Below are 21,959 nucleotides of genomic sequence, written 5' to 3' on the forward strand. Positions count from 1 at the left end.
ACAAAATGCATTACATTGAAAAGCACATCTGGGTGAATATTTGGAGTAGCAATGAATATTTTAATTCATGGTTTCATTTTTGTTGTGACAGAGCTAGTTCTTTTATTTTTTTTTCACACTTTTCTGTTTCATACTTTCATAGTGGATAGGAAATGCTATATATCAGTTTGACAAAGGATATCATCGCTAAGTTTTAGTTTTTAAAAAAAATCACAGAAATACAAAGTAAAAAAAAACAGATATTTAACATAAATTACTTGTTTTGAAAACCACTTAGCAAAATATAGGAAAGGAAAAAGTGCATTACAAAAATATATATGTTCGCTTATTAAAACCTTTGGAATTCACTGTTCGGCCTCAGATGCCTGACCAAGATGAAAAAGATCAGTCACCATGGTCCACAGGCCAGAGGGCTAATTGGTGTGAACACCTCTGTGCTTTCACTACTGCAAGCATCCTCCAAACTGGAAAAGCCTGACCTGCTCTCTTCCAAGCTAAGTACCAGCATAAGAAACAAGAACTGAGACAAAAGTTGTTATAAGACTAAACATGTCACTTTTATAAGAGGAGAACTCTCAGGAAATGCTACCACTGATATTTATGCAGTCAAATCTAAAGCTTTTTGCAATGCATCATAAAGCTAAATTTTCTGTTGCATATATCCTGTCATGCATTTTAGTATTCTAATTCCCTCTTATTTTAAAATAGGCCACTTTATTCTAATATTAAGTAAATTATGCATTCTGGAATGGGAAACAGCTTTTATTAATTCAAATTAAAAGGAATGAACAGCATTTATATTAAAAAAGTGGTTAGCATAGCTCAACAGACACTCTAAGAAATTTGCCATGTATTATTCTGAAAGCACCTAAAATTTTCAGTCCCTGAAATCAGTTTAAGACACTAATTCTGAAGTAACGCACATCAAGACTAAATCCTCCCTTATTAAGCTCACTCTTGTTTAGAAAATGTCTCTTCTTCATTTTTGCAGTCTTCCACTCTAAATTCCCCAAGGGTTCCTCAAGATATTAACAAAATCATCATCATCCAGGATTCCAATGCTTAATCCTTCATAGTAATCTTCGAACTCGGCATAGGACACTTCACTGGGGTTGCTGCAGGACTCTCCTAATGTTTCTAAAAACGACGATGTAATTTCTTCTTCTGTAGCTTTGCCTGTGAAAGTATATTATTCTATTAAATACATTATAAACAACAGTGACTATATAGCATTTAACATACTTCAGACAAGAAACTTTCAAATTATAGCATGCCAATATTTTTTTCTTGAACAAATTCAATATTCTGATTTTGGAGTTATTGACTCACTTAATACCAGTTGCAGAAATCACCTTACTTTAATACAACATGACAGCATTGAAAACCAACAAAAATACCACCAGAAACATGATTCAATGAATTAAGGTATCAGGAAGATTATTTTCTTCAAATGACTGTAAAAACTGAATAGCACATTTGTAAATTAAAATTTTGGTAATTCAGAAGTTATCCTGTAATGAAGCATGTTTACTGTTAATACAATTTCAAAGCTCGAGGAAAAGCTTAAGATGCAAGTTTGCATTCAAAAACTGTTCTTCAATTTACATATGTGTACTAGTCACTTCATAAAGATTATACTCAAGATGATTTCACAGCACTGACAGAAAAATAGAAAAAAAATCTAGCATTATAGCACTGGAAAAAAATTGCATGTATAACAATCCTATACAACCATGTGTCTTCCTGTGTTATTACAAAAACACTGGCAATACAAAAAACATTCTTCTACAGTTAAAACTGCAAAGGTCATCACACTAGGGAGACTTTCACAGTGACTAGTTTGGGACAAGGAGATGTTATTTTAGAAACTGACATACAAATATTTAAGCTCTTATTTTTTTCAATGGCAGAGCTTAAACAGTTTTTAAGAATTTTGAAAAAATAATGAAGATACTAACGTTTCCTCTGTAAAGGATGACAATCCTGCCCCAGAAATAAATGAATAATTTATCCAGAAGGAACATCAACAGCTGAGTACCTTCAGTGTCAGTTGGAAACCTTGCATATTTTGATGGAAAACAGTAATATGAAAATGAGAGTATCTTCCTAAGCGCAAATTACTAATATCATATGTATCACTGATAACTTATACACCAAAGCTGAGAAATAACTGCTTAAATGTAGACCTGCACAGGTAGTATGTATGTATTGCACTGTCTGCAGCTTAATAAAAAGCAAGTATTTATGATTCTGTATATGAACTTCGTTACTATTTATAGTCATGTTCCAGATAGTCACAGTACAGGTCAGAGGGAAAAAAAGATTCTCCTTAACAGCTCAAGTCTAAGCCAGGAGGAAACCAGTTTGTATTTGCCATCAGTTTCTGAATCTGGTATCTCTGCCAGCAAGATAACTTCAGCAGTTACAACCTTCTTGCTGTTGTTCATGTGAATTACCTGCCAGTACTAGGGGGTGTTTCTTTGCACAGTAACATTTTCTGATATCTACCATAGGCACGCTCCCAGTTTTGTTGAAATCTAGTTTCATGTAAGCCTATAAGGGAAAAGAGTTTCATGTAAGCATATAAGGAAAACAAGTGGTAAGCTGTAAAGACCAAATATATTTAACTACCTAGCACATACTTGTAGATCTTAGGTGAATTCAAATAATACATTGCACATTTTATGTAAGGCACCAGATACCAGAAAATTATTGCAGACTATGGAGTTTCATGATTATCTCAACCACTTTCACATCAAGCATGTTCCCCTCAGCAACTTAAAAAAAAAAAAAAATTGTCTTCTCAACAAAGTTTCTAGCTCATCCTTAGAATCAGAAGTTAAGCTGCTTCCCTTCTGCCTCCTGCAATTACTAAGATTTCTGCTCATTCTAACAGAGGCCTCAAGAAGGCTCTTCAGCACTGCTAACAGCAGCTTTGTTTTCATTTCAGTCTGCTCGAATACACACACTCAATGCACAATGCTAGGACATCCTCCATAATTAGAAGTATGAAAATCTACGTCATTTTTCTTCATCTTCCTAACTAGCTCCTACTCTGTGGGGTGGTTTGCAATCAGTGTTTCATACTGCAAATGTCTCCATGTTACATTGCAGGCATATAACAAATGGTGTTTCAAATAAAGAAGTCTCACCAATACATTGACTCCCATTGTAGGTCTCAAAGGAGGCAAGTGTCATTATCTCCTGTTTCAGACACTGAGGGGAAAAGTGTCTGCACACAGATATAGTCATCTGCCAAAATAAGGAAATAGGCTTCTGGAAGAGATAGTTTCAGTGCGCCATGTGCTTTATACACTGGACTGGGCTGAACTGTATGAACAGCACACAACACAAACCAAAAATAATAAAGGAAATAATTCTAAGGTTTATAATTAAGTAATTCAACAATGGAACAGCATACAGTTTAAGAAGTCAATTACTAGATGCACAGTTTCAGGAAAACAGCAGGGGAAAAAAACAAACAAACAAAACAACACCATGCAACATGACAAACAATTAACTCCAAAGTTACATTGCATAATATTTACACTTAGAACATCTGCAACCAAACTTACTTTTCTTACAAATGCCTTCCTATATTCATTCATTTCTCCAATTACAGCACGTGTAAATTCTCCATAGTCAACTTTATCACTCTTGCTATCATCAAGAATAAGCCATAAGGATTCAAAGTCCTGCAATTTTAAAATGTTTTGTCAAAGTTCTTCGCTATGTGCTAGAATAAAAAGTTCTTTAATAGTAAATTATAGTATTATCACAAAAAAAACCAACTTCCAAATCCAAAGTGATTTCAATCCAAAGAGTTGTCAAAATAATGCAAAGTCATCATCAGTCACTGATGACCATAATGTACAGTATTTGCAGTTCTAATACCTATGGGCTATTTTTAAAACATAATACCTAAAAATAAAAAAAAGATAAGTAAATAGCATTATCTGAATAATTTTTAAAAGGCCAAATGAGAAAAAAAATTGATTGCAATCCCAACTGCTTCTTTATGATGTAAAAAGATTGTGTGCTTCTAAATTTATTTGTTTTTTAAATAATTTCACATAGAACCAAACACAGAAATGCCAGTATACCACAAGGAAATAAAAAAAAAAAAAAAAGCCAAAAAGAAAGTGCCAGCTATTAAACTATAGATTTAAGCAAAGAAAAGAAGTGATTCCGTAAATTTAAAATAATACTCATTATTACAGTTTTATTACAGTTTCAGCTAGACTTACCCCTTCAGGCACTTCCAAATGGAATACTTTTAGAGCCTCTTTAAAGGCTGCCTGAGAGAGAAAACCATTTCTGTTTTTGTCTACTTGTCGGAAATACTTTCCTAAGCCCATTATAACTCGAACTCCTCTTTTACTTAGTGTCTCTCTGAGTATACCTGAGGATTTAGAGAAATAAAGGACACAACGTTTACCTGAAGTGTGCCTCTTGCTATGGAGCTGATATAAAAGTAAACAAAATCATGGCTACTTAGGATACTGCTGGTTAAAATCATATACGCATGCATTCAGGCTCTCCTACCTTTGGTGAGAGAATGGCAATTCAAAATAAAACTTTCAGTTACTTAATATTTGAGTAGAAATAGTATAAAGCAGAAGCAACATCTAATGAAACTTTTAAAGAGATCACAGAAGGAAAAGAAGAATGGCTATTGCCCTCTACGTGCTCAGATTAGAAAGCTATTTACTTCTGCTAGAATCAATTATATACCATGATTCAAAATACAGAGCAACTTAGGAACATTACTTTGGTAAAATAAACACTCTATTGTGGGATGCAGAGTTGCTCTGTCATTGTACAAATGAATTAAATACATGTGAAAACAAGAATGAGTAATTCTGCAAAATCATTCCAAAATGATATGCAGAGAACTATTTCTATGGTAAAAACGACAGCCTCATCAAAACCCATCAGTAGCAGGTTTAGGGACTTTAGGGATGTCTGAGTTTCTGGGGATACTCTGTTAACAGAAGTCATCTGCTATTATCATATTATATCTTCAAATTACTCGTATCTGCAGTTATAAAGCAAAATAGGGGGGCAGTGAAAGAAGGAAGTTTTTTCCAGTGAAGTTCATACTCGGATGTGTTAAAAGATGTCTTGCAGTACGTACACATAACCTTCTTCCAGGCCACACCAGCAAACCTGAGGTGTAGTCAGATAAATGACAAATCAATTTGTGTCTACTTTGCGAGGGGGGAAAAAAATGGAGTAACAGGAAGTTAAAAAATATCCCTAATTATTATTCTAACATTTCTTTTAAAAGAAAATGTCCGAGTAGATTTTAGCAACCAAAGAGTGCCTACCTGAAATAGGTTTAGCTAAGAGTGGAGATTCTACAAGCTGCAAGCTGTTCAGTTCAGCAGTTTTTGTTGACCACAGGTTACAAAGATCATGCACATCACTGCATAAACATCTTTCCATAATTTTAAACACAAAGCTATGCCTTTCTCCTAAAGGCTGTAGGCAGGAACCTAATAAAAATTATTTACATATTCCAGATTATACTACTCAATCATTATTTCAGCATTTTTTTTGAGATTATGTAGACACAGAGATTAATGTTTTATTGATTACATTCACAATTATTCTGTAACATCTCCATCATCTCTAGCTAGACTATTTAAAGAAAGAGAGGAGGAAGTATTCTTATGATTGATTAATGCTGGTATATGATTCTAATAATATTTTAATAAATATCTAACTGTTGTTTAATATAATTTATACAAATAAAATCTTTATAATGTCACTATTGTTCTTTGCATTTGGCTGTAAAGGCAGAGACATAGAAATTAAAATTAAAGGGTTCTGGTAGACACAAACCTTGAATCTTCTTGAAAACTTCGCTGTCATCAACCACTCGCTTGGAACACTCTTGCTTGAATTCCACAGAAGCTCTAAAATAATCAGAATTAATGTTGATTGGTGAAATTACATGTAAAATTACTGAATTCAAAATAGCTGTAGTAAAAAGCATATTGAACTTTACATTTATTATTTATTATTATTCTACATTCTTATAGTATTCTTATGTTCTTATAGTATTCAAGTGCTTGAGTTTGAGATGGCATATACAAAAGTCCTTGCTGAACAGCTGCAGCTCTGTAGAAATTCCCTTCTGACAATACTCCTTTAGCAGCTCTTCTGCTAATTCATTAATCATGAATAATTTCTCCTGTGCGTAAGATCTCCAGAAATGTATTTCAAGACAGTCCTGATCTCCAGTTCATGCCACTAAAAGAGTTTGTTAAGGCTACTGCATCTGGTTACCAACTAAATAACATGAAGTAGCCACAATCTCTCTTTAGAGTAGAAAGAGTATAGACCAAAAGCTGGATCAGCATATCTTAGGTGCGATCTAGAAATTACGGTTAAATTTTGTGTTTTCTCTGGCAAGTTCCCTTCCAAGAAGGGCTACCCAGAAGCCCCCATCAGAAATTATTAAAAAGGCTGACAAAAAGATACTGTGGAAGAACCTACCAGAAAAAAAAAAAAATGTAATTATTTTAATGAGAATAGGAAGGCAAATGGAAAATCACTACTGTCAACTTTGAGCTGCTTGCTTACCAGTGCTCTACCATGGAATACTCCTCCTTCTGCTTTTTGAGGTGAAAGACTTACCTTTCTGCTACCTATTAAGAGTAGAAAATACTTTCTACTCTCAAGTGAAAACTTGCCTGTATCTGTGTGCTGTAACTCTTAACTGGCAAAAAGCACCACACAGCCGCTTGTTCTCTCCTCCCTCTTCCCAATGGGATGGGGAGGAGAATCTGACAAAAAAGTAAAACTTGTGGGTTGAGATAAAACCAGTTTAATAACTAAAATAATAACAATGCTAATACCAATACCAATGAAAATTAATATAGCAAAAAGAGAGACAGAAATAGAAGCCAAGAAAAGGCCCATGATGGACAATGCAGTTGCTTACCACCTGCTGATGGTTGCTGGGCCAGCTCCCAGGCAGCAATCAGCCCCTCCAAGCCAACCCCCCCAGCTGGGGATATGGAATATCCCTTTGGCTAGTTTGGGTGAGCTATCCTGGCCATGCTCTCTCCCAGCTTCCTGTGCATGTCACTGGCAGAGCATGGGAAACTGAAAAATCCTTGACTCAGGATAAGTACTATTTAGCATCGGCATGTTCTTAACATTATTCTCGTGCTGAATCAAACATACAGCACTGTACCAGCTACTAGGAAGTAACTAGTGCTCTGTCCCAGCTGAAACCAGGCCAATATCAAAACACTTAAACTGGAAAGTCAACAATTGCCTACACAGGACAAGGTACTCTCTCTAAAACACATGCAAACCAAAAGATTCATGGCTTGTGACAGCAGGGCATAGCTGCTCCTGAAAACCTGCAATAGACCTTCTGGACTGTTTCCGAGTAGGATTCTGTGAGTAATGAAGGTAAGAGGACTCAGTTCAAGATTTTTGCACCAGAGAATACAGATTTCAGTTGACACCCCCATCCAGAAGAAGACAGACTTCACAATCTGAAATTCAGTCAATAATGGAAAGAACACAGAGAGAGAGTATAAAAAAGAAACAATCTGTTCCACCACAGGTAGCAGAAAATCAAAAATTATAACTCAGTGAGCAGGTCTTCTTTCCGGAGGCTTCAGAGATAACATTGGATCAACTCCAAAATTTCACAGATATAAAAATAGCAACAAATGAAAGAAAAAGCTGTTTGTCAGAACGATAGGCTTCTGAGATGTAAAATGTCTTACATAAACTATCTGAGGTTAAACTATATTGTGTTTTATTCCATGGAAGCCTTGCAGAGAGGGAAAGATTAGCACTAAGCATCACAGAACTATGTATTTCTATAACCAATTACATTTAAATTTACTGTTTTATATACTGTTAGCTCACTACAGCTCCTTTGCAAAGCTTTAGGTGTAAAGGGACCTTAAAGTGAATGTTACCCTGAGAACAAGCTTCATGTGTCTAAACACTTGCAGAAAGGAAAATAATCGTCAGTTAAGTTTTCTTAACAAAAGTAGTCTTTAGATATTGAACATATTTATTTGAGATTCTGTTATTGCTGTTCCTAATCAAGAAGGGATTGAAGCATCTGGTACGTGAGGAGAGGCTGGGAGAGCTGGAATTGTTTATGTTGGAGAAGGAAAGGCTTGAGGGATCTTATCTGTGTGTATAGATACCTGACAGGAGGCAGTAAAGAAAACCGAGGCTCTGATGGGTGTAGCCCAGTGACAGGACAAGAGGCAACAGGCACAAACTGAAACACAGGAGGTTCCCTCTGAACATCAGGAAACACTTTTGTACCAAGGAGGGTGACTGAACACTGGAACTAGGTTCCCCACAAAGGTTGCAGGGTCTCCATCTTTGGAGATATTAAAAAACCCAACTGGATGCAGCTCTGAGCAACCTGCCGTAGTGAACCCTGCTCTGAACAGAAGGGCAGGGGCCAGAGACACCCCTGAGGTCCCTTATATATTTCCATGATTTTAGGAAAATTTCTGCCTTGTAACATCTGCTCTCGGCTAACACTCCTCACTGACATTTGAGTAATCAAATTCTGACTGTATTTCCAACACTGTTAAGTAACTTGGGCGTTCAGGCAACACAGCAGTGTGATAAATTTTATACCACTATTTTATTTGTGCCAAGAACCCATATAGTCAAAATAAAAGCCAGAAACACCAGAGAGAAATGCTTTGTTCCCTCAACAGTTTACTTCTGTACAGATATTGAGATGAGAATATTACCTTCAAAATTAACACATACTCAAAGATTAACCATTTGAAAAAGTTCTAGAAAAAATTGCCATCCTTCAGACTATGGAACAGCATAGTGTACTAGAACCTGTTTTGAAAGAATAAGTGCCAGGAGCCTTGTCCCAGTGCCTGAAGTCTTCAACATGGGGCAATACCCAGAAGAATGAAAAGCTAGAAAGAGGCAGAAAAACAAAAAAGAAAAAGAAGAGAGAGAAACTTTCAACCCTTTCCCCACCCGTATTCAAATGATACAAGCTTTCCCCATAAGTTTCATGAAAGATTCAATAATAATAGTATTCATCATCAAAGCAAAGCATTTTTCCCCAGCAGTAGTAGCTTATCACATAAGTTTTCAGTATATGATTTATATATAAAAACATCTGACTTCAAACAAAGCAAATAAGACAGTTTAATAACTTAATTAATTATTGTGTTAGGTACTCATTATTCTAGAATATTACCTAATTACAGAACATACATTAACATCTATTACCATCTAATGTCCCCTAACAACCTAAACACAGATTTTATTTTTTTTTTAGCAGTCTGAGTAAGAAGATGTTAGAAGCTCTTATTAAAAAAAAAAAACAAAAACCAACAATGAAAAACACATCTTTTTTGTGTAAGGAAGAAAAGGTAATTTGAAAAAGTTAGCTGCACTTACTTGAGAAAATCCATAGCTGCTTCATCAATACTTATGACACGAAGGGTAAGAAATGGGTTCTGCTTAACACTTTCTGGAAGGTTATGATCAGCACTTCGGAAAGTTAAATTAGCTCCCTGTTGGAAAAGCATACAATGGTTTACAATGAGTCTGTGTATTCTGTAAGATGCACTGTGCAAGAATTTCAAGTGATTGTTAACAGCTTTGGTATGAAACAATGAAAAAGGGCAGCCAAGATCAGTTAACCTTAAGAGAGCCTTGCTAGTACTAAATAAAAACAGCCGCAGGCTCCAAAATGACACATTATCCTCTGCATAGAGGTTTGTCTAATTAATAGGGCTTAATGCTGTCTAATCTATAGCTGAGAAACATGAGATTACAGATTGTTGTTCCCTCAGCCAGGCTCTACTCTTCCAATTTTTCTCCTCCCTTCATCCTTATGGGATCAAACCACACTGGACCACGGAAGAGAGTCACAGAAGGTGCCACATTGATTCCATGAGAGTAAAGAGAAAGCCTCCACAGTTATTTTGAACAACCTAAAACCATGCTTGAGATAAACAACTAAAAAGTAGCCTTCCCAAAGTTCAAATAATTCCTGCGGTGTTGAACAATAAGAGTATTCTTTAAAATTCCTAGATTTCACTAATAAATATTGAATAAAATTATGTTATTAGTAGCACAGAGTTCTATTACCCAGCATAGTCTCTTCAGAGTATTACAAATTTCCCTTGCCTCCAAGCTGGGGACAGAAGACACATCTCCTACATTCTACAAAGTTAAAGATGCTTCTTGTTTTGGGAAAAGTGTGTAGGGGAGAGAAAGAACAGTAGCAAACTAAAAGCAAAGAATGCTGAGAAGCATCAAAAAAAGCAGCACCTCTAACTGTAAAATCCATGCAGGCTTAGGTTATAAAGCCTCCAAAACTCATAAATTAGGAAGAAGACAGAGACACTGTTATTGTGCAAGTGTCTCAACCACTTGGACTTTGTGAGAGATCTGTATATCTTAATGTAGCCTAGAAACCCAGCTTGCAGATATAGACAGATAAAATGTCATTCTAAAGAGCTATACAACTCAGCAGCCGTACATTTTCTGGGTGGCTTTAAGACACATCTTTACTCAGAATACATGTCCATCTGCAGGTTGCAAAGACACACATGACAATTAAAAAAATTTTTAAAAAATCTAAAAAATAGCCTCAATCTCCATACCATAAAGAAAATAATCTATTTAAGCACAGAAAATCTTATATCATAACATGTAAACAGTTACAATTAGGCAGGTGACAAGAAAAAACACTTTAAAAACTAATGTTGTCTCCTTTTACTTTCAATAACTCATTCAAACATGGTGGGTTTTGCTCTAAAGATTTGCAGGAGGATGTGAAGAGCTTAGAGAAAACAATCGTTACTTGAAAAATGGCTCAGGTATTCATACAACAGGAACACATAAGCCAGTACAGAAGTACAGCAGTACAGGAGATGCAATACGATTTGTAGCCAATCATCAGATTAGCTGGTAATTGAAGTTTACCATTGTTTCAAAAGCTCTCCTTGAAACAGCTTTTTCAAACTTTAGGTTAAAAAATAATTGACCTGCAATTTACTCATGTTTAAAAATATATTTATTCAGTTCCTTGTGTCAAAAATGTCAGCAAAAGTTATAAAAATTATTAATTTTTAACACGTAATTGGGTCTACTGTCTCTTCAAGACTCTCCTTCCAGAGCTGTTCATTTTGGCTACAAAAGGTCTACACTGTCTGCAGTCTTATGCCCTCTTGTGGGAAAATTGCAGACTACACCTTAATCTGAACCTAAAAATGGAACCTCTAAAATGTGGGACGGCCAAACAATCCAGACTGCTGAAATCCTTAATTCAAAAGTGTTAGTGAAGGGAAAGACTTCTGCTCTCCCTTGAAAGCTAGATCACAAATTTCAGCTCGAATACCTAAATGTTACTTCCATATCACCAATAAAATTGCCTTACAACCAAGCTGAAGATTACTTACAATATAGAAGTCACTAAGATCATAAGCTTTTCCTTTCCGTTGTCCACGTTGATGTTGATAAACTCCCTTCTGAATGAAGGGCAAGACATTTGTTCTGTGAAATAATTCAAAACTGTTATTAAAACAATTAAACTTATTTAAGTTTCTTAGATACAGAAGATATTTTCTAAAACCTTTTAAAAAGTAATTTATCCCACCTATTTTTTCCAAACTGACGAAATTCATACACAGTGAGGGATCTGTCACATGCAAAAAAAAATCCAATCAATTCTCTACAAGCATCATGACCATTTCTAGAAGGAAAATAGAAAAGCATCTTTATGGTTTTTCACCCATATAAATCCAATTCAACCCAAACATAAATAACATTTATTTTGGAATACGCATTTTATTTGCAATGTTGCATGTTACACGATTTTTTTTCTTTGAAAGAGGCTTCTCTTTTCTCTAAACCACCAAGGAATTCAGCTTCTGGATATGGACACACATATTGTAAGGCAATATTCCTTTCTCCATAATGTTAAAAATAACTTTCAAGGCTTTGTGGTTTAGTATACCAATGTAATTTTCACTCATTAACTAAAGGATGACTTACACCAGGACTACTGCATTTGTTATGGTATATGAGGCTGTGTGGCTGAATCCTCAGCTATGTCCAATGAGTATACAGCTCAATGCTTTAGAAAAGCACCAGTCCAGAGATAAAGGATCTGTTTGTGTCACTGCTACTCCACTCAGAACAGCTGCAAAGACACCCTAAACCAGAAAGTTTAATACCTAAGGAGCTACAAACAAGACACAAAGCCTTCCTTTCCATCCAGTGGTTGCCACACACTAATACTAAAATAATATTTAATCAGCTGTTACCATGTCAAAACTTGTATTACATGAGTTTATATACCTAGACAGCACATACTGTTTTCTAAACGTAGGGAACAGAAAGGTTCAGTGCAATCAATTATTTCAAGAGGGCAAAGTTCATCATTCATAAATTCAAAGAATTGAAAAGCTTCACAAAATTTATTACCACCTTGATATAATCCTACTGTCAAAGCGTAGCTTGTTAGAGAGCATGTTTTCAGTTAATCCTGATTCGGTCCTTATTCTGTGAAAATAATGCAGCATGTTAAGGATACCTATATGCTCACAGAGAAGTGTTACATAAAAATAACCTGTTTCAAAACAGTAAAAAAAAGTGAAATACAGCATCCTTGGCAACTGGCTGAGGAGATGGTCACTCATAGTTGAATTAGAAAGAACTTAGAGTTGTAATGTGGAAGGTGTTTTCTCATCACATAAGAGCACGTCGACAGAAGGCAGAGATATCAATGGGATATTTTGTTTATATATGCCTATATCACAAATTGTACCTCTATCACCCACCACACTTCCACCAAACACTGCAAAAATATCCAAGCTGGGGCTTATTTACCCACCTAGATATTTTATACTGGCCATATTACTAGTTCCAGAAATGCAGATTTGTGCATGTGAAGGGTGTAAGGGACTGAGACTGGTTTTGGTGCCTTGTTTTTGGTTTGGTTGTTTGTCTTTTTTAAGAATGCAAAGATGGCATTTGATGTTTGCCTGCATGTTGAGAAAGATTAACAGAAGAAAAGTCAGACCTGCAGATTCAATTAATTTTATGCATCTCAATGTTTTCTCAGTTTTCTTAAGCCCTTGGAGTTACAATTTCAATGCTCACAGGCCAGGAATAACACTTAAATGCCAGTATGCTTAATTACTGCAGTAGAATTCAAAACATGAAGGAAAAGTATGATTATGTTGTGAAGATCTACATTAACATTTACAGATGCATATTAACACAATTTTATGCACCTCAGGATAGGAATTTCTAAAAGGATACGACAAGATTGCAAGCATTCAACAGCTCAGAAAGGGCCAGTAAAAGCCTGTGATGAAAAATATAAGTTTAAGAATGTTCTCCCAGGTTTTATAAAGTCTATGAATCAATCACTAAACACAGAAAACCTACTTTAAAAAAAATAAAGTCCCACTAGGCAATTATAGAATCATAGACTCATTAGAGAGAACATTAGAAAGGCAAAAGTCCAGCTAGAACTCAATCCGGCCACTGTTGTAAGAGGTAATAAAAAAGGTTTTTACAAATACATTAACAACAAAAAGAGTCAAGGAGACTCTCCACCTTTTATTGGATGCAGGAGGGAACATTGCCACCAAGGATGAGGAAGAGTCTGAGGTACTCAACACCTTCTTTGCCTCAGCCTTCAGTAGTTAGACCAGTTATCCTCAGGGTATTCTGCCCCCTGAGTTGGAAGACAGGGATGGAGAGCAGAAACCCCACCCCCATAACCCAGGAGGAAGCAGTTAAGAACCTGCTACACCACCTGGACACTGACAAGTCAATGGGCTGGATGGGATCCACCCAAAAGTGCTGAGGGAGCTGGCAGAGGACCTTGCCAAGCCTCTCTCCATCATTTACCAGCAGTTAACGGGGGAGGTCACAGACGACTGGTGGCTTGTCAGTGTGACACTCATCTACAATAAGGGACAGAAAGAGGATCCAGGGAACTACAGGCCTGTCAGCCTGACCTCGGTACCAGGGAAGGTCATGGAACGGTTCATCTTCACTGTGGTCATGCCATGAGTGAGGGACAACAGGGGGATTGGGTACAGCCAACAGGTTCATGAAGGGCAAGTCCTGTTTAACTAACCTGATCTCCTTCTACAATCAGGTGACCTGTCTAGTGGATGAGGGAAAAGTGGTGGATGTTTTCTACCTGGACTTCAATAAGGCCTTTGACACCATCTCCCACAGCATTCTGCTGGAGAAGCTGGTGGCTCACGGCCTAGACAGGTGGATTCTTTGCTGGGTTAAAACTGGCTGGATGGCCAAGCCCAAAGAGTTGTGGTGAATGGCGTTAAACCTGCTGGCGACTGGTCACAAGCGGCGTCCCTCAGGGCTCGGGTTTGGGGCCAATCCTGTTTAATATCTTTATCAATGATCTCAATGAAGGGATTGAGTGCATCATCAGTAATTTTGCAGATGACACCAAGTTGAGTGGGAGTGTTGATCTGCTCAAGGGTCAGGAAGCTCTACAGAGCGATCTGGACAGGTTGGATTAATAGGCTGAGGTCAACTGTATGAGGTTTAACAAGGCCAAGTGCTGGGTCCTAGACTTCGGCCACAACAACTCCAGGCAATGCTATAGGCTCGGGGAGGAGTGGTTGGAAAGCTGCCTGGCAGAAAAGGACCTTGGGGTGCTGGTGGACAGCAGGCTGAATGTGAGCCAGCAGTGTCCCCAGAGAAGGGCAACAAAGCTGGTGAAGGGTCTGGGGAACATGGCTGGGGAAGTGGCTGGCAGAACTGGGATTGTTTAGTTTAGAGGAGAGGAGGCTGAAGGGAGACCTTATTGCTCTCAACTACCAGAAAGGAGGTTGGAGTGATGAAATGAGCTGAAGTTGCACCAGGGGAGGTTTAGATTGGATGTTAGGAAGAATTTCTCTACTGAAAGAGTGGTGAGGCATTGGCCCAGGCTGCCCAGGCAGCATCCCTGAAGGTGTTCAAAAAACATGTGGACATAGTACTTCAAGGCATGGTTTAGTGGTCATGGTAGTGTTGGGCTGATGGTTGGACTTGATGATCTTAGAGGTCTTCTCTAACCTAAATTATTCTAATTGTAGACACTACCAAGTCCACTGATAAACCATGACCCTAAGCACTTCTTCTACATGACTTAAATACATCCAGAGATAGTGATTCAACCATTTTCCTGGGCAGCCTGTTCCAGGGCTTGATAGGCTTAATAGCCCTTTCAATAAAGAAATGAAAAAAAAAAAGGGTTGAACTAGGGTAAGGATTTTTCTCTGTGCATCCTTAATCCTGGCACGAATTATAAGCATGGCAAGGCTACAAAATGTCTTCACATGAAGCTAGTGGATCAAAGGCAGAAATAAAACATCTGGAAAGGCAAACAGACTTCACAGAGCCCAAAATAATAAAAAATGCAGCAGAAATTGTACTACTTAAAAAAAAAAAAAAGAAGACAATTAGAGAAAAAAAACTTACTTTGTTTCATGCAGAGTTCTTTTTCTGACACGCATTGGTGCTGTTCCAGGTCCCACAAGTCCATGAGCCTCCTTGCAAACATCAGCACGTGTGGATTGCTCTGGGTCACTTATAACAGCTCTGCCCAGAAGGACCAGAGAGAAGCCCTCTGTTTGTAAGTTTGAATTTCACATATTACTCAGGAAAGAAAACACCCAAGAATAACACAACAATAAAATCTTGGAGTTATCCATTAAGCTAGCATAAATTTCTGGACTTGTTTTTTGTTTGGTTTTGCGTGTTTTGAGGTCTATTACTCCAAATCAAACATAAGCAATAATATTCTTTATACTACTATGTGGTAACTTTACATCTATATACCTATTATTTTAAGTATATTTTACATATGTATATATAAACATTTTTCTTTCTATATGTGTATATATAATAAACCTTAGGGTTACAAACGGTTGGTTTTTTTTTTCCTCATTTCCACTATTTCTGAAAAAAATTCCATCATGGACTTTCTTTATCCATAGCTCCCTCCAAAATCATTGACAACAGTTACTAGTAATGGGCAGCAACATCATCCAGCAAAACCACTGGCACTTCTAAAACACTGACTACACAGCCTGTTGGATATCAAAGTCCTATCAAGAAGACAAGACAAAGATGAACTGATATCCAAATATCTTTATATTCTCTGTATCAGTTCAACAATTACACAAGAGACGCTTTAAAAAAACATTAGATTCTTTTTATGTTATTGAAATGGTTCATAATAAGAAGAGAAACAATTTTGCATGGCTAACAGTTTTATGAAGTTGCTCTCTGATCTATGCAGATCCATCTTTGCACACACCAGTTAAACTGATTTAACTGCAAGACTGGCTCTACTAAGGAAAAAAAAAAAAAACTCAGAACACCTTTGTGTTTCCTTTAATAGATTTTTTCCATGCAACAGTTTTGAACTAATCTGATAAACATCCAGCTCTCCGATACCAATTTGTTTGGCAGTACTGACACAGTTATATTTGGAACATAGAGATTTTTTTAAATTACAAGTTCATCCTGATGCAGCTACAGCATTACTAAATATTGTTTTGACAAAAAAACAAGGCAAAACAGCTGAAGGAGGTTAAGCACAGAATGAACATCTGTGATCCCAGATGCACAAACCTGTATGTTTAATCCACCATCAGCAGAACTCAAACACTTCAACACAACCAGTGCATTTTTAAGATGATCTCTGTAATCATCTGCTTTACCTGTATCTTTGCAGAGAAAAGACATAGGACAAGCATTTCTTTCAAAGTTGGGGATTTCTGCACAGAACACTTCCATATTTTTAATCCTGCTACAATAACACTTAAATTTAACATTGTGTTTCATGGCAATCTTGTTTCCTTTGGGCAACTTTCTTGATATCTCTGCTTTTAAATAGTGTAAAAGCATTAATAGACTCTTAAAAAATAACAGTAATTTAAACTGCAGTTGGAAGGGAAACAAAGAAAAAAACAGAATGAAGTGCAACATTTCAACCTCAAAAAAAAAAAAAATCAACTTCAAAGGCTCAAGATGGTATCTTAAGACTGTATCAAGGGCTGTATCATCAGTACAGATAACTACAGAGATGCACAGAGTGCAACACACTATAAACCTACCCACTGATAATTTTTAGCAAGAGTAAGGTAACATGAAACTATATTAAACCAGATGGCACCATCCCATATTGCCATAATAGACAACTTAGAAGAAGCCTGTAATTATTAAAACCTGCTTAAAAATGAGAACAAATTTATGGGAATAATAAAAATAATTATAAGGAAAGATGATTTTGCTATTACATCTTTTTTTTCCCCTTCTTTATATATTAAAGGATCTTTCTACATGGAAGCAATAATTTACTGGAGCTAAAAAGATAGCAATGAAGTTAGGAGAGCCTTCGTGTATAACCTTGATAACTGCATTCATCACTGTGCCTTTTTTTCCTACCTGCCCAACACTGGTATCATACTGTTTATGCCTGAGGGATGCCATGTCAGTATTAATAAAGGCATATTAATAAAGCTAAAATTCTTAGAAAAGACAATAAATACTGAGAAAGTGCAATTTGTAACAGCAGGAATCCATATATTTTGTTGAGCTGCAAGAGGGTTATTTCTGAGAACTAGTGCTACTGTAAAGCCCTTAAATTAGGTTCAAGTGCAAAATTAAAACTTACTCTCAGAAGAAAAATGAACTTACACATAGCACTTTAAACTGATCTCTTAGGTTAAATTAACAAGATTTTAATTTACAGAAATTTTGCAAATAATAACACTACATAAGACTTTGGAATGAGATGATCACATCTCTCAGGCAATAAAAGCCACACACTCACAGATCTAAGTTCTTCTTTAGGGAAAACTGAAATGTTACATTATAAATTCCCTTACCTAGATAACTGATCGACCATCACTTGTTCTACTACAGCCTGTTTTTTCCTCTCTGCAGCAACATCCTCCTGCAATGAAAAACTGACTGAGACCAAATTAAATATATAACACTGGACACTTCAAATAATAAATTACCCTTTAAGATAGCATTCAGAGGTCACAATCTATTTTTTCCTGTCTTTTTGAATAGAGTTCTATTTGCATAACAAATACACAAATAATATTCTCTGCCACACACTCAAATTATCTGTACGTATTAGTTGTCAATAAATATCAGAATTCTTTCTGTTGACAGACCTCTATATTGTTTCCAATAAATTCTGTAAGTACAATAGAGCCTGAGGAAAATCGCACTATTCCTGGTTTCATGGCTGACACAGATTCCAACTCAGAGAATGAAACTTTACCTTCAGCAATATTCATTCATTCAAAAAAAATCTTTTAGACTTGGTCTCAATGCACAATTTTTATTTGCTGCATGCCATACTAATATTCTTCCAAGACAAACCAATCTGAAAAACTTTTCAAGAAAGATCATCCTAAGGGGGAAGAGGATTTAACATGATCTTACTAGTGTTTTTATTAGAGTTACTGAATCATAACTTTGTGCCATTGACTGGAAGGTGCTCAGGCACTGACTTCCCAAAGACAGCACAGAGGCCACTGGCAAAAATGAAGTCTCAGCACCTCTCCATTAATTCTTCCAGATTTCTGAACTTGTAGGTATTCTGAAACTGAAGACAACATATTTTTCTGATCCACTATTTTTTCCATGCATGTCTTGTATGCAAACCAAATGGGGCTTTTTAGTTTGCTTTGATATTTCATTTTTGCATTTATCACAACTACAATATGGTTTATTCCAAATTACTCAACATTTGCTGATTAACAGTTGCAACAGAGGCATTAAAAACATTACATAAAAGAGAACACAGTGACAATACAGAGCACTGCTTAAGACACAGCTTAGTCCATGGACACTGACTTCTAGAGCCAAACCAGTTACCTGTGGAAAAGAACCTGTTTTAAAAAAAAGGAAACTTCACACCTTGAATTTCAAATTAACATTAGGTCACTAAATGTAGTCTTCCATGGCAAATCTTCTACTCAACTCAGACAAAAGTTCTACGATGAATTGCAAAAATTGCTGAGGTGAACATTGAACTTGCAGCAGCTCTCACTGGTTAAAAAGTAGTAATGCCTGTTCATAAAATAAGATTATCTACAGAAAAACAACCTTCTTAAAAAAAAGCAAGCAAACAAAGAAACAAACAAAAAACACACCAAACAACCACCAATTTTATTATCTACAACATCTACTGGTAATCAAACATGCACTATAATCTGTCTGGAATACAGGAACTTTCATCTCAAACTACAGAAAAATTAAGAGAAATTCTACTTTAACATTAAGAGATTTTAGTAATGATTATGGTAAAAGGAAATTTTAACATTGTGTATTCTTAAGCCTATTTTTAAAGCACCTTAAATCAAATGCCAACTGAGGCAACATATATCCAATGTAATTAATATGTATGCAGTTACTACTTCAGTTTTTTTTCCAGTACTCCTGCTACCATCAGAAGCTCAAACCTGAGAGAACCTAAGAGATGTTCCTAGAAAGAAACAGCCAGCCTCTGCAACCACAGGTGCTCATCAATAACAGAAGGGCTTCTAAAGGTCCCAGAGACACCTTGTTCAGGCACCTGCTGGCTTCCTTTTAATGCATGTCAGCTTCAGTAGTGTACTTGTTATTCTGTAGTCCTGAACTGACACCTCTCTCAGTGTTTTCAGCTTTTTTGATTTATCATTAAGTAGTTAATCTAGTGATACTTCAATTTATTTTTCTATCTTCTATAGTAAAGATTTTTAAATTTATTCTAAAAAATAACAAACAGGAGCTTCTCCAAGTTCTTCATAAGTGTACTTTCTGAAAAGATTTTGTCATAAAAATGAATAGTGACCTCAGTAGCACGACATCCACATTCAGTTTGACAAGACTAGAAATCAAATAAATGTTTGCAATGATGCAAAATTCAGTGCATAGTGATGAGCAAACAAAATAAATCAGAATAATTATTTCTTTTACAATCTCGTAAAATTTCTCATGGCTCAGTATTCCATGAGAAAGTTAGAATGCTAACTCTGTTCAGCAATACCTTCACAAAAACAGTTATGAAAGCCATCATTCTGCACGTGCACACACTGAATCATTCAATATCAAATCTCAAGGTTCCTCATCATTGTAAATAATCCTAAATTCAAGGCTTAGCATTAGATGGACAAGACTCCTATTGTTCATTCCTAAAAAGACTGAAAACACTGGCTATATAAAAAATTAAGGGAACATATTAAGTACATACATACATACAAGGGAAGTTCTAATTCCCTTCTAGTGAGGCCATACTTGTTCCCAGTTTTTGGGGCTCCTTCCTTCCCAAGATCCAGAGGGATAAGCAGAACCCGAAAAGGATCTGACAGAGGATCAGAGCCCAGGCAACCAAAAGTAGAGGCTAAGGCAGCCTGGCTGTTTAGCTTGCAGAAGCAGCAGCTATGAGGCATTCTGAAAACATCCTACAAGCAAAGGGAAGTTACAAAGAGAAGAGAATGACACTCTTTTTGAGTGGCCAACAGTGTAACAGGAGGCAACGGTTACACACAGAGCCTTGGGAGGCCTGGTATGAACAACAGGGATAACTTCACAAGAGTAGTGTGTCACAGGAAGGTGTTGCCTACAGATGCTTTAGAAGCTCCATCCTTGGAGCTTGGAGCCTCAAAGCCATGTCTGACTCGATTATTACCAGCAGCAGAGCCCATTTAGCTGATAAAGCCAGCCCTCATCACACACTCCTTTTCAGGAGTTAATGAGGGAAAACAGTCTGTTTATTCAAGAAACAAGTCAGAGTAAGAGCTGATGGAATCACAGAATCCACAGATGATGGAACACAGGCTGAGGCACAAGCTGCAGACCACAGTAAATGCAACATTATACTCAGGTTCACTCAACTCACTCAGTTAATCATAATTCTAAGTATCTACTTGTATTTATTATTCATAATTTGCATTCTCATTTATATACATTACTGACTAAAAATACAAGTACTGCAGATAAGCGTTTTTTAAATGCTCACTGGATTGCTCAGTTCAGCTCCCACGGTAATAAACATTTAAACTGCATTACTTTAATGGGCACAATTACATACTAGGACCAAATCACCAAAGGCCTAACTTCTGTTGAACATCTGGGAAGTCATTCTAAAAGTCTAGAGAGTTAACAGCATAATATCAGCCCAAATACTTACAGCTTCTGATTTCCTTATACTGTGCTGCATGTTATAAGGTTTGCTTGTGTAGTATTGTTGCAGGAGAGCTTTCTCATCCAGAGCTGCAAGATCATTATGACCATCCTCAAGCTGTGTACCCTACACAAAAATACATTATTTTCATAAACCAAATTTAATTAATTGCGAAGAAAATAAAGAACGAAACCCTACGTAACACATTTTTCTCAAGAATTTATTTCAAACTACTTTTCTTCCTTTCTTCAATTTGTAGTGTCTTTTTCCACTGCATGCTAATTAGAAAAAGTAAAGAATTTTTTTAAGCCTAGCTTTCCACAGAAACTGAGTTTACAAATATTGCTCTCTTGTCTTTCCTTATATCTTTTGAATACTTACAAGCTTCCAACCATATTGAAATTTTAAAAAAAAAAAAAAAAAAAAAATCTCAGAAGTACTGTGTTTCCATCACCTTTGTGAAAAGTCAGCAGCATGCCAGAGATAGTAGATTGTTGGTACCTCCCTGGAGAAGACAAGAGCTTATCCAGTTCTTGTTCTGCTCAAGAACAGTCAAAAGAAAGTGGCAGATTTGCCATTATGCATATAGCTCAAAATTTACCATTGCAGAGATGTTGCTTTTTGACCACCAAATACGTTAAACACCATCCAGACAGAGAAAAGCCAAAGCATACTACTGAACTGGATCTAATAGATGTGCAAATCAGCCCAAGAGTATTATAGAAATATCTCCTACATGGAGGATATCAAGAAA

General features: G+C 36.4%; 1 protein-coding gene across 2 annotated transcripts; it reads right to left on the reverse strand.

The window, feature by feature from the left end:
* Positions 1-578: 578 nt before the first annotated feature.
* On the reverse strand, positions 579-21,286 carry LOC103779539 (calcyphosin-2-like). 2 transcript variants are annotated; one of them, XM_008947171.1, is made up of 11 exons: positions 21,212-21,286; positions 17,910-17,977; positions 15,493-15,612; positions 12,472-12,546; positions 11,639-11,734; positions 11,442-11,535; positions 9,430-9,545; positions 4,248-4,449; positions 3,576-3,695; positions 2,457-2,553; positions 579-1,176 (listed from the first exon to the last, which is right to left on the reverse strand). In XM_008947171.1, exons 1-11 carry the CDS (start codon positions 21,239-21,241, stop codon positions 1,001-1,003), a joined length of 1,194 nt encoding a protein of 397 aa, XP_008945419.1. In that variant the 5' UTR covers positions 21,242-21,286; the 3' UTR covers positions 579-1,000. The 2 variants fall into 2 exon arrangements, with proteins under 2 accessions (XP_008945419.1, XP_008945420.1); XM_008947172.1 differs by lacking the exon at positions 21,212-21,286 and adding an exon at positions 5,848-5,921 and having other exon boundaries at positions 4,248-4,402; positions 17,910-17,965.
* Positions 21,287-21,959: the final 673 nt, after the last annotated feature.

This window comes from Merops nubicus, unplaced genomic scaffold, assembly GCF_000691845.1.
Source record: "Merops nubicus isolate BGI_N331 unplaced genomic scaffold, ASM69184v1 scaffold9839, whole genome shotgun sequence".
Classification (NCBI taxonomy): Eukaryota; Metazoa; Chordata; class Aves; order Coraciiformes; family Meropidae; genus Merops; species Merops nubicus.